The sequence below is a fragment of the Carcharhinus amblyrhynchos genome, chromosome 17 (assembly GCF_965287045.1).
Source record: "Carcharhinus amblyrhynchos chromosome 17, sCarAmb.v2.hapA, whole genome shotgun sequence".
Taxonomy (NCBI): Eukaryota; Metazoa; Chordata; class Chondrichthyes; order Carcharhiniformes; family Carcharhinidae; genus Carcharhinus; species Carcharhinus amblyrhynchos.
The window spans coordinates 28,947,143-28,961,372 of record NC_137340.1 but is presented as its reverse complement, the minus strand read 5'-3'; the positions used below and the strand labels follow the sequence as shown (position 1 = coordinate 28,961,372).

The following is a 14,230-nucleotide window of genomic DNA, read 5'->3' as shown; positions in this document are numbered from 1 at the left end:
TTTGACCACACATGTTCAGTGACTCAGATGTTCATGTGATAAATAGACCCAATAAATCTTCCCACCACTCAAGGCAGCGCGGGGATTTAAGCCAGTGTGTCAATTTTAGCCTCTGTGTCTTCAATAGCCATTGCTGATTGGGCTCTGGGAAGAGCCCCATGAACACTTTGGAAGGCGCAGTCAGCCAGTGGTCCGATCATTACAGACCCTCAGCGGCGTGGACTTTCCTCGTTCTCGGCGGATCCAAGCGAGCCAGTGACGTGGAGCAAACAAACCTCCCCAGCAAACTGTAACTCGGCTGCGAAAATAACAGCGGGACCCACTGGAGTGGAAGCGAGGAGAGATCTGCACAAAGATGTCTTTTCTGGGATGTGGGAATAACGGGGCTGGCTACGAGAGACACTGAGCGGTGAGCACCATGGGCACAGTGGAGGTGATCCTGTCTCTCTTCCTAAGCGCTCTGATGGTCGTGTCGTTGCTGTCCAATGTCTTGGTGCTGATCTGCTTTCTCTATAGTGCTGAAATCCGGAAACAGGTTCCCGGGATGTTTATCATTAATCTGACCCTCAGCAACTTGCTGATGACAGTCCTGAACATGCCCTTGACTCTCGTGGGGATTATTAACGCAGAGCAGCCGGGAGCCGACTCTGTGTGCCGGATCGTGGGCTTCTTGGAGACTTTTCTGGTGACCAATTCCATGCTGAGCATGGCTGCTCTAAGTACTGATAGATGGATTGCGGTGGTTTTTCCTTTAAGTTACAATTCCAAAATGCGCTACAAGGACGCTGCCATTATGCTGGGTTACACGTGGTTCCACTCCCTGTCCTTTCCTATAGTGGCAGTCTGTCTGTCCTGGGTCGGATACAGCCACCTGTACGCCTCCTGCACTCTTTGCCAGACCCGGACTGACGATCGGACCCAGTTTGTGGTTTTTACGGTAGCTTTTCACAGCCTCAGTTTTCTCCTTTCGCTCATAGTGCTATGTTTCACCTATCTGAAAGTGCTGAAAGTGGCGCGATTTCACTGCAAGAGGATAGATGTTATCACCATGCAGACACTAGTGTTACTAGTGGACATTCATCCAAGGTAGGCAAGCCAGACCGTGGGTCATGTCCGCCAGAATGTACTTAATATTGTACTGAATATAACTAAATGTGAATGAATATTTCTTTTCTGCAGAAATTCTCCCAGGAACCTCACACACACACACACACACGGCAAAGCAAACTGAGATGTTCTGACCATTGCGTGTGCAGCTTTTGTGACTAAGATCTTGCTTGAACTGTATAACATATTCGGATTTTATGGTATGAATATCTTGAGAAGCATTGGCTACTTGTAATTCTAATACTAGATTCCCTCCCTTTTAATATTTACTTAGTTATGTTTGCATTCTATTTTGAAGATACACCCTTTAGACTATTCGTCGAGAAATGACGGCTATGTTAGAGAAAGTTATTGACTATGAAGTATTACCCTTCTGGGTGCTATGTTAATTCTGCAGATTTATGCGTCAACTGACGTATCCGTTCAGCCTCCGCAATCTTAACACTGACAAATTATAAAAATAAAACCGAGTCTACACGCGCGTTGCAACAAGCTAGAAGGTGTAAGACATAGAATCATTTCTGACGGCCCAAGTGTTTTCACAATCCATTTTCTTTTATTTAATATAGGCAACGAACTGAACAAGCATGCATAAAGATTGCACGCTCGATATAGAGTAAGATGCCTTGACACAACAACCCATGTAAAATAGTGACTTAATCCCTGAGTATCCAAAATAAGAATAAAAATCCAATGATCATATTTGAAATTATTTGTCATGATGGACATTATAATGTTGCTGGGCTGGAAAGGCTTTTCCCCTGAAAGGTCAGTTTCAGTAGTTCTAATCGATGATTTCAGGATACTGGTGAGAAAAATATTGTTCTGCAATGGAATATTCCCCTGTGCGATTTCATTTAATCACATTCGTTAAAACTGCACAGTGACAAAATACAAAGCGGGGACTGTTCCATGGCCACGTTTGTAATGAAAGGCATGCACCGATAAATTCGCCTTTTTTCACCAACTCCCAAGTAAAGAATTTATTAATCTATTTGCTGCAGTGGGAATTATTGGTTTTGGCTTATCACAGTTCTTTGCCGCAATTAAGTGCCACTAAGTCTATACAGACCCCATGGTGGTCATTGTTGCGACAGTTTGCGGTGGACTTTGGACTTTTCAGCTGATGTTTGTCAACAAGTAGTTCAGTATTTGTATTGAATGGGGTTTATCGGTCTTTAATATTTCCCCTGTTTCTTGTTTCATATTTCTAAACTCTCTTTCCAAAGCACCTGAAGGAAATTGCCTTCCTCACAATAGAAAATGTCCAAATTAAGTGTAGCCAATAGCCATGATTGATATTTAAGACTTACACTCTAAACTAAGAAAGTTTCAGCTTGAGATGAAATATTTTAAACTCAGAATAAACCATTTTGTATATGCGACTCATATTTATATTCATATGTGAAAACACAGGCTAGTAATTAAACTTTGATTTTGATGTTAAGTTTGTGAAGTTGGCTAGGTGATTTTCTTGTTATAAGGATTAATTAGGTCCCTCAGGTCAAAAATTGCAAACCATATCCTCCCTGTTCTCTAAACATAATTTTCAAACTCTGAATAAACAAAACTCAAGGTTTTAATAAAGTCAATAACTTAAAAAAATTGTTGAGAATGGAGTATTGGGTCAAAGGGTTTGACTGGGGACTAAATATTTCAGGATTCAAGGTGTTCAGGAAAGATAGTGAAGGGAAAATCAGTGGAGGGGAGGTAGTAGTCTTGATTAAGAAGAATATTCTAGAGCTAGAGAGAGAGGATGCCCCAAAAGGCTCAAGGGCAGAATCTATTTGGTTAAAGTTAAGAAACAATAAGGGTACCATTGCATTACTGGATTAATTCTACAGGACAGCAATTGGTGGGACAGTCATAGAAGAACTTTTTTCAATGAAATTACACTGAGGCATAAGAATTATAGAGTTGCAATTGGGAGGAGGAGTGGGGGGCTCTAATTATCTGGTATAACCTGGGATACTAGGCTAGTAAGGGGCATAGTTCCTTGAATGTGTTCAGGAAAATTTCCTACAAAAGTATGCTTCTATTCTGATGAAAAAGAATCGTTGTTAAACCTTGTTCTTGGGAATGAGGTGAGATCAGTGGATTAAGTATCAGTAGGTGAATACCAAGGGTGTTCACCCACTGACACTCATTCCATTCTCACTCTGGATTGTTCCTTGTTCTTTTCCATAAACTTTATTATACAATGTTCCCCTACTGACACTTGATCCACTCGGCCCACCTCATTCCCAAGAACGAGGTCAAACAATGATTCCTTTCTCATTGGAATGGAAGCATCATTTAATAATAAGGTTTATGGAAAAGGACAGGGAACAATCCAGAGTAAGAAAAGTTAACTGGACAAAAGCCAAATTCAGTGGGGTAACAATAGACTTGGGCTCAATCAATTGGAATCAGAAGTTCCAACAGGAAAAACAATAGCAGAACAATGGGCTACTTTCAAAGAAGAGATAATTTGAGCACAGTCAAAGTATATCCCCTCGAAGGGGAAAGGTTGGGCAAACAAATCAAGAGCTCCCTGAATGACAAAATAAATAGAGCTTAAGTTGAAGTAGAAAAAGGGTGTATGACTATGTAATGTGAATTGAACAATTGTGAATCAAACCCAATATAGAAGGTTCAGAGGGGAAATGAGAAAAGCAAATAAAAAAAGAGAGTACGAAAAGAGACTGACAGCTAATGTAAAAGGGAATCTAAAGTTTTCTATGGGAATATAAATAATAAATAGTGTGGTAATAGGTGGAATTATGGCCAATTATGAACCAAAAAGGAATTTACACATGGAGGAAGGGGGACAACATGGAACTACTAAATTAATACTTTGCTGTTGTCTTTGTCAAGGAAGAAGATACTGCCAAGTTATAGTGAAAGACAAGATAGTTGGTCCACTTGCTAAGCGAAAAATTGGCAAAGAGAAGGCACTTAAAAGCTGTTAATTCTTCAGGGCCAGATAAAATGTATCTAAAGAATACTGAGGGAAGTAAGTGTGGAAATTGCGGAGGAACCTGTCATAATTATACAATCCTGTTTAGATACAGAGGTGGTGCCAGAGGACTAGGGTATTATAAATATTATATTCTTGTGCAAAAAATGACAAACTCAGATACAGACTAGTCACTTGAACCTCAGTGTTGGGGAAGCCATAAACAGTCACTTGGACAAATAAAGATGAATTAAGGAAAACAAGATTGTTCAGGCAAATCATGTTTAACAAACTTGTTGTGGTAACAAAGTGGGTAGATAAGATTCATATGGCTGATATGATATACACAGAATGTTAAAGGACATTTATTTGATAAAGTATCACATAAACATTAATTTATTAGTCACTTACATTAACACTGTAATGAAGTTACTGTGAAATTCCCCTCGTCACCACAATCTGGTGCCTGTTCAGGTCAATGCACCTAACCAGCATGTCTTTCAGAGTGTGGAAGGAAACCGGAGCACCTGGAGGAAACACTCACAAACACAGACATTGACCCGAGCTGGGAATCAAACCTGGATCCCTGATGCTGTGAAGCTGCAGTGCTAACTACTGTGCTACCGTGCTGCCCACCACTGTGCTACCATGCCACCCCATCATTGTACTGCCATGCCCTCCATATCAGGCTTGTTAGCAAAGTTAATGTTTATGCAATAAAAGGAACAGTAGCAGTATGGATTACAAATTTGACTGGTGAACAGGAAGCAGAGGTTGTGGTGAACATTTATTTTTTGGATTGAAGGGAGATTTATTGTGGGATTCCCATGTATCAATGTTAAGGCCTCTGTTTTCTTGTTATATATCAATGACTTAGACTTGAATGTACAGGGCACAAATTCAAAATTTGCAAATGAGACAAACCTTGCAAGTATTGTGAACCGTAAAGAGGGTGGAATTAAATTCCAAAAGGCTGGTGAAATTAATGGACAGGTGATGTTTGGTGCAGAGAAGTATGAATTGATTATTTTGGATCAGAAGAATGAGGAGAGACAATAAATAAAGGATGCAATTCCAAAGAGAGTGCAGGAACAGAGGAACCTAGGGGCATATTAAAGGATAGGTTGAGAAAACAATTAATAAGGCACATAGGGTCCTGAACTTTATAACTATCTGCATAGAGTAGAAAGGCAAGGAAGTTATGATAAACCAGTTTAAAACCCAGTTTCAGCCTCAACTGGAGTATTGTGTCCAGTTCTGGGCACTGCAGTTCAGGATGGATGTGAAAGCATTAGAAAGAGTGCAAAAAGGGATTCAGAAAGAATGGTTCCAGGGATGAGGAATTAAGGAAAAACTGGAGCTATTGTCTTTGGAAGAGAAAAGAGTAAGAGGAGATTTGATAGAGGTTTTCAAAATCATGAGAGGTCTGGACAGAGTGGATAGAGAGAAATTGTTTGCATTGATAGAAAGATCAAGAGCTACAGGACATTGCTTTTTCTGGCAATCACCGTAAATCAGTGATAAGAGGAGAAAAACATTTTGTATGGCAGGTTGTTAGGATCTGGAATGCCCTGCCTGAGAGTGGGGTGGAGGCACTTTCAGTGGATGCTTTCAAAAGGAAATTGAATACTTTGAACAGAAAAAACTTGCAGAGCTTCAGGGAAAAAACTAGAGTGGAACTAGATGAGTTTGAGTTGCAGAGAGCTGATACAGATCTGATGAGCCAAACGGCTACCTCTGTGATATAATTCAGGTTTATAAGTAATGCACACTATTATTAAACAAGTATCCGTGGTCAATCCCTTTATTGCATATACCATGCAATGAATCGTTTTGACTTCCAACCTTCAGGAAGAGAAAATGCTTCAGAATCACAGAATTCCTACAGTGCAGAAGGAGGCCATTCAGTTCAGCAAGTCTCCACTGACACGAATCCAATCCAGGCTCGATCCCTGTAAACCCAATTATTTATCCCACTAATCTCCTGACACTAAGGGGCAATTTAGCATGGCCAGTCAACCTGACCAGCACATCTTTGAACTGTGGGAGGAAACCGGAGCACTTGGAGGAATCCCAGACAGATAGGAGAGAATGTGAAAACTCCACGAACCCGAGTCACCCGAGGCCAGAAATGAACCCTGTCCCTGGCACTGTGAGCAGCAGTGCTAACAGTTAAATTACCATCCTATTTAACTGTTTCATATTCCATTCTTTTTTGAGTTCTCATTAAGCATCTGAACTATCACTTCAAGCCACAAAGCAAACCATTTTGGTAATTTTGTAGTCATTGAGTTACACTTATTTCCAAAATTTCCCCTGCGCCTGAGATTAACTATAGGTTTTTAATAGTCAAAGAAAAATGTATCAGCAACTGGCATTTATATTGTACCTTTAGTTTAGTAAAACACCCCATAATGCTCCATAGGAGTATTATATAATGCTACCAAGTCAAAGATGTTAGAATAGCTGACCAGAAACTTAGTCAATGAGGTTTTAAGTAAAGGAGAAAAAAGAGATTGAAATGTGGAAATGTTCAAAGAGAAACCATGTTTTTTGTAACTTAGCCAGCTGAAGGGTGGTTATTAATATTAGAGTGATTAAAATTCAGGATAGGCAAGAGACCAGAACTGGAAAACCGCAGCAAACTTGGAGAATTGTAGGGCTGGAGAAAGTTCTAGAGATAGAGAGGATGTAATTACGGACGAATTTGACAACAAAGATGAGAATTTTAACATCAAGATATTGCGGGACCAGGAACCAACATAGATCAGCAACAACTGAACTAATGGGTAATCTGGATTTGATGGGAATTAGAATAGAGGCAGAAAATAACTCCAGTTTACAGGATGGAAGGTGGGAGCCCAAAGAACAAGGAAAATTACAGTTCAGGTACAGGCCCTTCGGCCCTCCAAGCCTGCACCAACCGTGCTGCCTGACTTAACTAAAACCCCCTACCCTTCCAGGGACCATATCCCTCTATTCCCATCCTATTCATGTACTTGTCAAGACACCCCTTAAAAGTCACTACTGCATCTGTTTCCACTACCTCCCCCGGCAATGAGTTCCAGGCACCCACTATTCTGTGCAAAAAATCTGCCTCGTGCATCTCCTTTAAATCTTGCCCCTTGCACCTTAAACCAATGCCCCCTAGTAATTGACTCTTCCACCCTGGGAAAGAGCTTCTGACTATCCACTCCATCCATGCCTCTTATAATCTTGTAGACTTCTATCAGGTCTCCCCTAAACCTCCGTCACTCCAGTGAAAACAAACCAAGTTTCTCCAATCTCTCCTCATAGCTAATGTCCTCCATATCAAGCAACATCCTGACAAATCATTTCTGTACCCTGAAGAACATTGGAATAGACAGCCAGAAGAACATTGGAATAATCAAGTTTAGAGGTAATAAAGACATAGGTGAAGGTTTCAGCGTCAGATGAGCTGTGGTAAGATGGAGTTACGTTTTGTTACAGAGGTCAAAGTAAGACAGACTTGGTGACGGAGATGATATGGGGTCAGAAGCTGAGCATAGGGTTCAAATAGAATGCTGAAATTGCGAACTGTCTGGGTCAACCTCAGACTTTGGCCAGGAAGAGAGATGGAGCTGGTGGTATGGAAATGGAGTTGGAGGCGGGGATTGCCTACAATAATTTAGTCTTTCCCAAGATGTAATTGGAGGAAATTTATGTTCATCCAATACTAGATGACAGATAAGCATGGCATGGCATGGACAAGATGGGCCGAATGGCCTCCTTCCATGCTGTAACTTTTCTATGGTTCGAAGCAGCATGTCAAATCCAAGGCAGGGGACGAGTTGAGAGCGTTGGTCATGACATAGAGCTGGATGTTGTCAGCTTATATCTGAAACCTAAATTGTAATTTTTAGATACCAAAGCAATGTAATTCACTGTTTATGTCTGGGGGTAAAATGAACTTATCAACTCGGTAGTTTATAATTTGCTTGTGTAAGGTAGTTTGTTCTGCCTTGGGACAAATAAATGGCTGAGTATGCTGCAGTCTGCAACAAGTTGGATTCTCATCATAAAATTAAAAAAAAGAATACTCGCAGAACGTTGAGCCAAGTCACAATCGGCGCAAGACATGCTTCAGTAGTGATATATTTGTCACGTGTTATAGTAAGGCCATGTTATGCAAAAGTAGCACCTGGGGAAAAAAAAACTTTTGACAAATGAGTCAGCAAATAGCCTGTCTGCTGAAATGTTGAAAATGAAACAAACATATGCTACAGCAAGACTTGTTTTCCTCTCCATCATAGCTGAAATCAATTTGATGAAATTAGTGAAATAGGTTATATACAGTTGGAAGCACTTCCACCAATTTTCAGTATTTATTACGTTCAATAACATTGAAAAGCTCTGCGTGAAACCATCTTGAATTAAATTGCCATTTCTATATATTTATCAGACTGTATTACTCTAGCCCAGAATAGTGAAGAATTAAATCTAGTGCACACCATTTTTAATGTTTTCTCATACATACAATTATAAATATATGGTCATATTTGTCACAAATGTATCAGAATTCCGAAATAACATTTTACATAAAGTACATATTGTATTGTTAGTAAGGATTCTGAACATATGCATGTAATGTTTGTCCCAATTAAAGATATATTCATGTTGATTAATAATTAAATGTTAAATAAGTTCATTCTTATTGCCCTTATTGTTTCTGCAAGATGATGTGTGTCATCTGCAAATCTTACAGCTGTGGCGATAAACAGAAGAGCATATTTGAAGCAATTTTGCCTATTTTAAAATAATACATTTCTTGTGACAGTTGCATATTGACTGGAGCTGACCACTTTTAATATTGATAAGAACATAAGAACATAAGAAATAGGAGCAGGAGTAGGCCATCTGGCCCTTCAAGCCTGCCCCGCCATTCAATAAGATCATGGCTGATCTGTCGTGGCTCAGTTCCACATTCCCGCCCTCTCCCCATAACCCTTAATCCCCTCTCTTATCAAAAACCCATCAACCCGCTTCTTAAAAATATTTAGCGAGGTAGCCTCCACCATTTCAACGGGCAGAGAATTCCAGAGATTCACCACCCTTTGAGTGAAGAAGTTCTTCCTCAACTCCGTTCTAAACCGCCCCCCCTTTATCTTGAGGCTGTGCCCCCTAGTCCTACTGTCCTTTCTGAGCGGGAAGAGTCTCTCCACCTCTATCCTATCCATCCCATTCATCATCTTATACGTCTCAATGAGATCTCCCCTCATTCTTCTAAACTCTAACGAGTACAAGCCTAGTTTATTCAGCCTCTCCTCATAGCTCAACCCCCTCAACTCCGGCATCAGCCTAGTAAACCTCCTCTGCACTCCCTCCAGGGCCAAAATATCCTTGCGTAAGTACGGCACCCAAAACTGCGCACAGTACTCCAGCTGCGGCCTCACCAATGCCCTATATAGTCGCAGCAAGACCTCCCTACTTTTATATTCAATCCTCCTCGCTATGAAGGCCAGCATCCCATTAGCCTCCCTGACCACCTGCTGCACCTGCAAGCTGGATTTTTGCGACTCATGCACAAGGACCCCGAGGTCCTTCTGCACCGTTGCCTGCTGCAGTTTTTCTCCACATAAGTAATAATCCTTCCTACCATTATTCCTACCAAAGTGTACCACCTCGCACTTGCCAACATTAAATTCCATTTGCCAGTTCCTGGCCCATTTGCCCAGCCTATCTAGATCCTTCTGCAGACTCTCCACACCCTCCGCACAATTTGCCTTTCCACCAATCTTGGTGTCATCAGCAAATTTCGACACCATACACTCGGTTCCCTCCTCCAGATCATCTATATAAATGGTAAATAGCTGAGGCCCCAGCACCGACCCATGAGGCACTCCACTAGTCACCAACCGCCAATCCGAATAGCACCCATTGACCCCCACTCTCTGCCTCCTATTTGACAACCAGTCCTCTATCCATGCTAACACCCTACCCCCAACTCCATGTCCCCTGACCTTCTGCAATAACCTCTTGTGAGGTACCTTGTCAAACGCCTTCTGAAAATCAAGAAAGACCACATCCACCGGCTCTCCTCTATCCACTGCCCTAGACACATCCTCATAGAACTCCAGTAAATTTGTCAGACACGACTTCCCCTTAACAAAACCGTGCTGCGTCTGCTCTATCAAGCAATTCCCCTCAAGATGCCTCGCTATTTCCTCCTTGATCACGGATTCTAACATTTTACCTACAACAGACATTAAACCAACCGGCCTATAATTCCCTGCCTTTTGCCTGGCAAATATAGCAATGAACTACTTATAAACTGCATCTTCCCATCTCTGTGGTCGTTCTTGTTTTATAGCACTTTATAAATAATCCTTTTAGAACTTGCTACTGATGACTAAGAGTCAGAAAAGCAAGTTGATTTTTTCTTCTGTAATTTTACTGGCAAATGCTTCTGACTTCATGGTATATCATACATAATTGCTCACCTATATTCCTTTGCAGTGTAAGACAACGCTGCCTAGAAGAACAGAAGCGGCGAAGACAGCGGGCAACAAAGAAGATCAGTACTTTCATCGGTACCTTTATACTGTGCTTCGCACCTTATGTTATTACAAGGTGCGTATAATAATGTAGTCTCATGCCATAACAAATGATGCAGCACTTTGGTGATCATGTGCCAGATGTAAATATTTTGCAGAAAACAATATTCATGAGGCTTGAAAAGTGGAACTTAATGGTTTCCAGATACATTGTTGTCTTATTTATTCACACCTTGTTATCAAACTTCATGTTGTTGTAGTTCGGCTTTAGTTAATCAAGGAATAAGACTTTGATTTTTCATCATTCATTGCCTTAAAGCTTTTGGGAATATTGTACAGGATGCTTTTAAAAAGCAACAACACCATGGGCAGAGTTTTACGCAATCCCCAAGGCGGGTTCTGAGGAGGCAGAGGACGGTAAAATTGAATAGGATGGATTCCCCCGGGAACCACCCAAATCCAGAAGCAATTTCATACCTGAGTGGATAGGGCCATGGCTGGGAAACCCGTCTATTCAGTGATTAAATCCCTTAGGTGAAAATTCAGGTGTTTCTCGCGTGTTAGTGCAAAGGCCAAAGTACCTCTTCTACACTGTATGACTCTATGATTCCAAAGGGCCATTTAATGGCCGCTTAAGGGCCTTATCCCACCCAATCTCAATTTTTAGGCAGGCAGGTGAGCGTAGGATATGATTGGGTGCTGACTCTCAGAATGGGGAGCACTGATTTGTTCGCCATCCTTAAAATTCTACCCCGCAAATAATATTTTCAAGAGATGTAACTGCTGTCAGCATTCCAAGTAATAGCTGTACTATTTGTGGGTTATAGAGAAGTAATCTCAGTAGCACAGAGCTCCCACACAAATTTCACATGTTGCCAGATTGCTATTCTGAAAACGTGGATTGCTGAACTGAAGATGTTGATTAGACTATTATTGGTAACATAATAAACATAATGTAGAAATACACTAATACTGATTTATTGCCTATGCTGTGAATTACTAGTTCTCATATGCAGAACCTATACTTGACTTGCTGATTCTGATACGTGAACTGTGACGTATGTGAGCTGCAAATTACACCTTTTTTGTATCCGGTAAGTAGTGGTTTCTGAGTTATACGATTGCTGCTATCAGCAGAGAGTCCACCCATGATGCCAGGTGGCACAAGCAGAATTATTCACAATCATAATTAATGGGATTAATTTATATTTTTCATATGTATTAGGATTATGTCATGTGTGTTTGCATATGCGCAACTCATTGAATCAGGTGAGTAGTCCGGAACATCCAAGATTTTCCAGCTGCACTCACCCCAAGGACGGAAATTCCTGTCCGAGGTCAATCATCTTTGCATGATCCGCCCCCACCTACTGTGATTCCTTTGGCAGGCGGAATGGGAAAATACCGCCCCCCACCCCCCAAGTTGAATGTTTGCATCCTTATATCTTTTAAACGCTTCATATGGGGATCTCAATATATCTCTTAACTACAGTGATCCTTATATAAGTTGATTCCAAACCATACCCTGTAATAATCTCCAACTGTTCACTTTTTTATCATTGATTGTTTAAAATCCATTCCACTGCAAGTCCCTGTTTGGACATTAAGAATTTTGATTCTTAAAGCCTGAGTGACTGTTCCCAATATTTTTAATTTTACACATCAGCAGTTCAGCATTTACTTTGGTGCATTGCTCTGCTGTTGGCTGGTGTATTTGTACATTGTAAGACCTCTTTGTGGATCCTTTTGCTACAGCGCTGCCCCTGAAAACACCTGCTTCATCAGCAGTAACCCCATAATTCTCACAGCTTGAGATTTCCACTGGGCCTTCCAGTGACAATGGTGGATTTGGAGATGGATGATGGGTTTAGACAGATAATGCATTTAGCACCCATTGGTTTGTCACCCAGCAGCCAAGTTGTCAGATCTATTCACACCTACTCAAGCATATATGAGGAGATCTGCCATTGTCACATACCCTTCATGAGGGAAGCTGTCACTGAACTAGACAATTTGAAGGAGCAGCTCCTGACAACATTTATTACGACAAAAGCCTTGTTCAATGTTGTGGAGGACTTCATAGCAGTAACCATTACACAATCAGATGTCCTCAAGCCATTTGTTTAAAAGTTCCAAGTTTAATGTTTAAAGTTTATTTATTTATTACTGTCACAAGTAGGCTTACATTGCAATGAAGTTACTGTGAAAATCCCCTGGTCGCCACACTCTGGCACTTGTTCGGATATACTGAGAGAGAATTTACAATAGCCAATACACCTAACTAGCAGATTGTGGGAGAAAACCCACAAAGACACAGGGGGAATGTGCAGCCTCCGAATCGACAGTGACCCAGGCCAGGAATTGAACCTGGCTCCCTGGTGCTGTTGCAGTGCTTTTGCAGCATTTATTAGACTCCAGTTCCCTAATGCTTAAAACTAGTGATAAGAATCTTATTATGCCAAATAAAACACTTTCATTACATTCTGAATAGAATGGAGCAGCAGAACAAGGCAGCACAGTCCTTTTACCAAGTAGAAAGTCTTTTGCAAATACATGACTTTACTGATAGCGGGTATCGAGGCTTCTAGAAACAACACCAAAACATAAGTGAACAGAAAAAGTTTTTAGAGTGCAGATAGTTTAGGAACACAACGTGACGCACAGCAATGAAATTGGTGCAAAGTCTACCAACAGCACCCATGGTGATTTTAATTTTAAAATCACTTTGTCACCACAGTATGAAAGAAGGGGAAACTTGATGGGAGTTTGCTCTGGAACCAAGGAAACCCGCTGTAACCCTTGGCAACAATTAGAATTAAAAGTTGAGCAAAGGCAGGACTCAGATGCAATGCCTTCACCCAGTTAGTTTGCTAAAGTAGTGATATAAGGAAAGTATTGTTCGATAGTCATGGTAAAGTAACAAAGGTTATTATAATCTTTTGTAAGGTTCCTGATAGGAAAAACAAGAGCAGAAGCGAGTCTATCTGAAACCTTCATGGATGTACAGCGAGAAGCCATTGTTGATGTGGTCTTTAGTTAAATTTGTAAATGTGTTCTTTCTGAATAACTTTCACCATAATATATTGTCTTTAAGGAGAACGTGCTGTGCTTTTATTATCTTACCTGCTTAGATCCACAGCTTGTAACATTCAGATGCTCCTTCTGAAGATAAATTTACTGACTAGGCCACCAACTTATTTTGGAGCCACAGTTTTGTAGATGAGACTTCCCTGTTATTTATCCTTGGTGTGAGTTTGTGGTGTGTGACAACTAATATTATACCCCTTCTCAAATGTTAACTCAGGAAGAGGAGAAAGTGTGGTGGCAACCTGTTACTCTGCAATGGAGGTCTCTTGCCATGGCAGTAATAAAATGAAGGGGAATCATTTCCACTGGGACATAACCTGAAGATTGGTAGTGCACTGTGCAGGGGTGTTTTCAGCAAAAATTTCTTTACATAAAAAGTAGAGAAAGTCTGGAACTCTTTCTTGCAGGAAAACTGTTGACGTTGGGTCAATTGCAACACCAAACACTGATTTTTGTTAAGTGAGGGTATTAAGGAATATTGAACAAAGACTCATTGATAGAGTTGAGGTACAGATCAGCCATGACCTAACTAAATGGAAGAAGTGGCTTTAGGAATTGAATGGTCCACTGCTGTAACAATATA

The 14,230-nt window shown here is 40.8% G+C and overlaps 1 protein-coding gene across 1 annotated transcript in view; it reads left to right on the top strand.

The window, feature by feature from the left end:
• Positions 1-418: 418 nt before the first annotated feature.
• Positions 419-14,230, top strand: part of gpr26 (G protein-coupled receptor 26) — a 29,142-nt gene continuing 15,330 nt past the window's right edge. Inside the window, exons 1-2 of the mRNA XM_080205289.1 lie at positions 419-1,086; positions 10,523-10,636. Coding sequence (XP_080061415.1) covers positions 419-1,086; positions 10,523-10,636 — 782 coding nt within the window. The remainder of the gene's footprint in view (positions 1,087-10,522; positions 10,637-14,230) is intronic.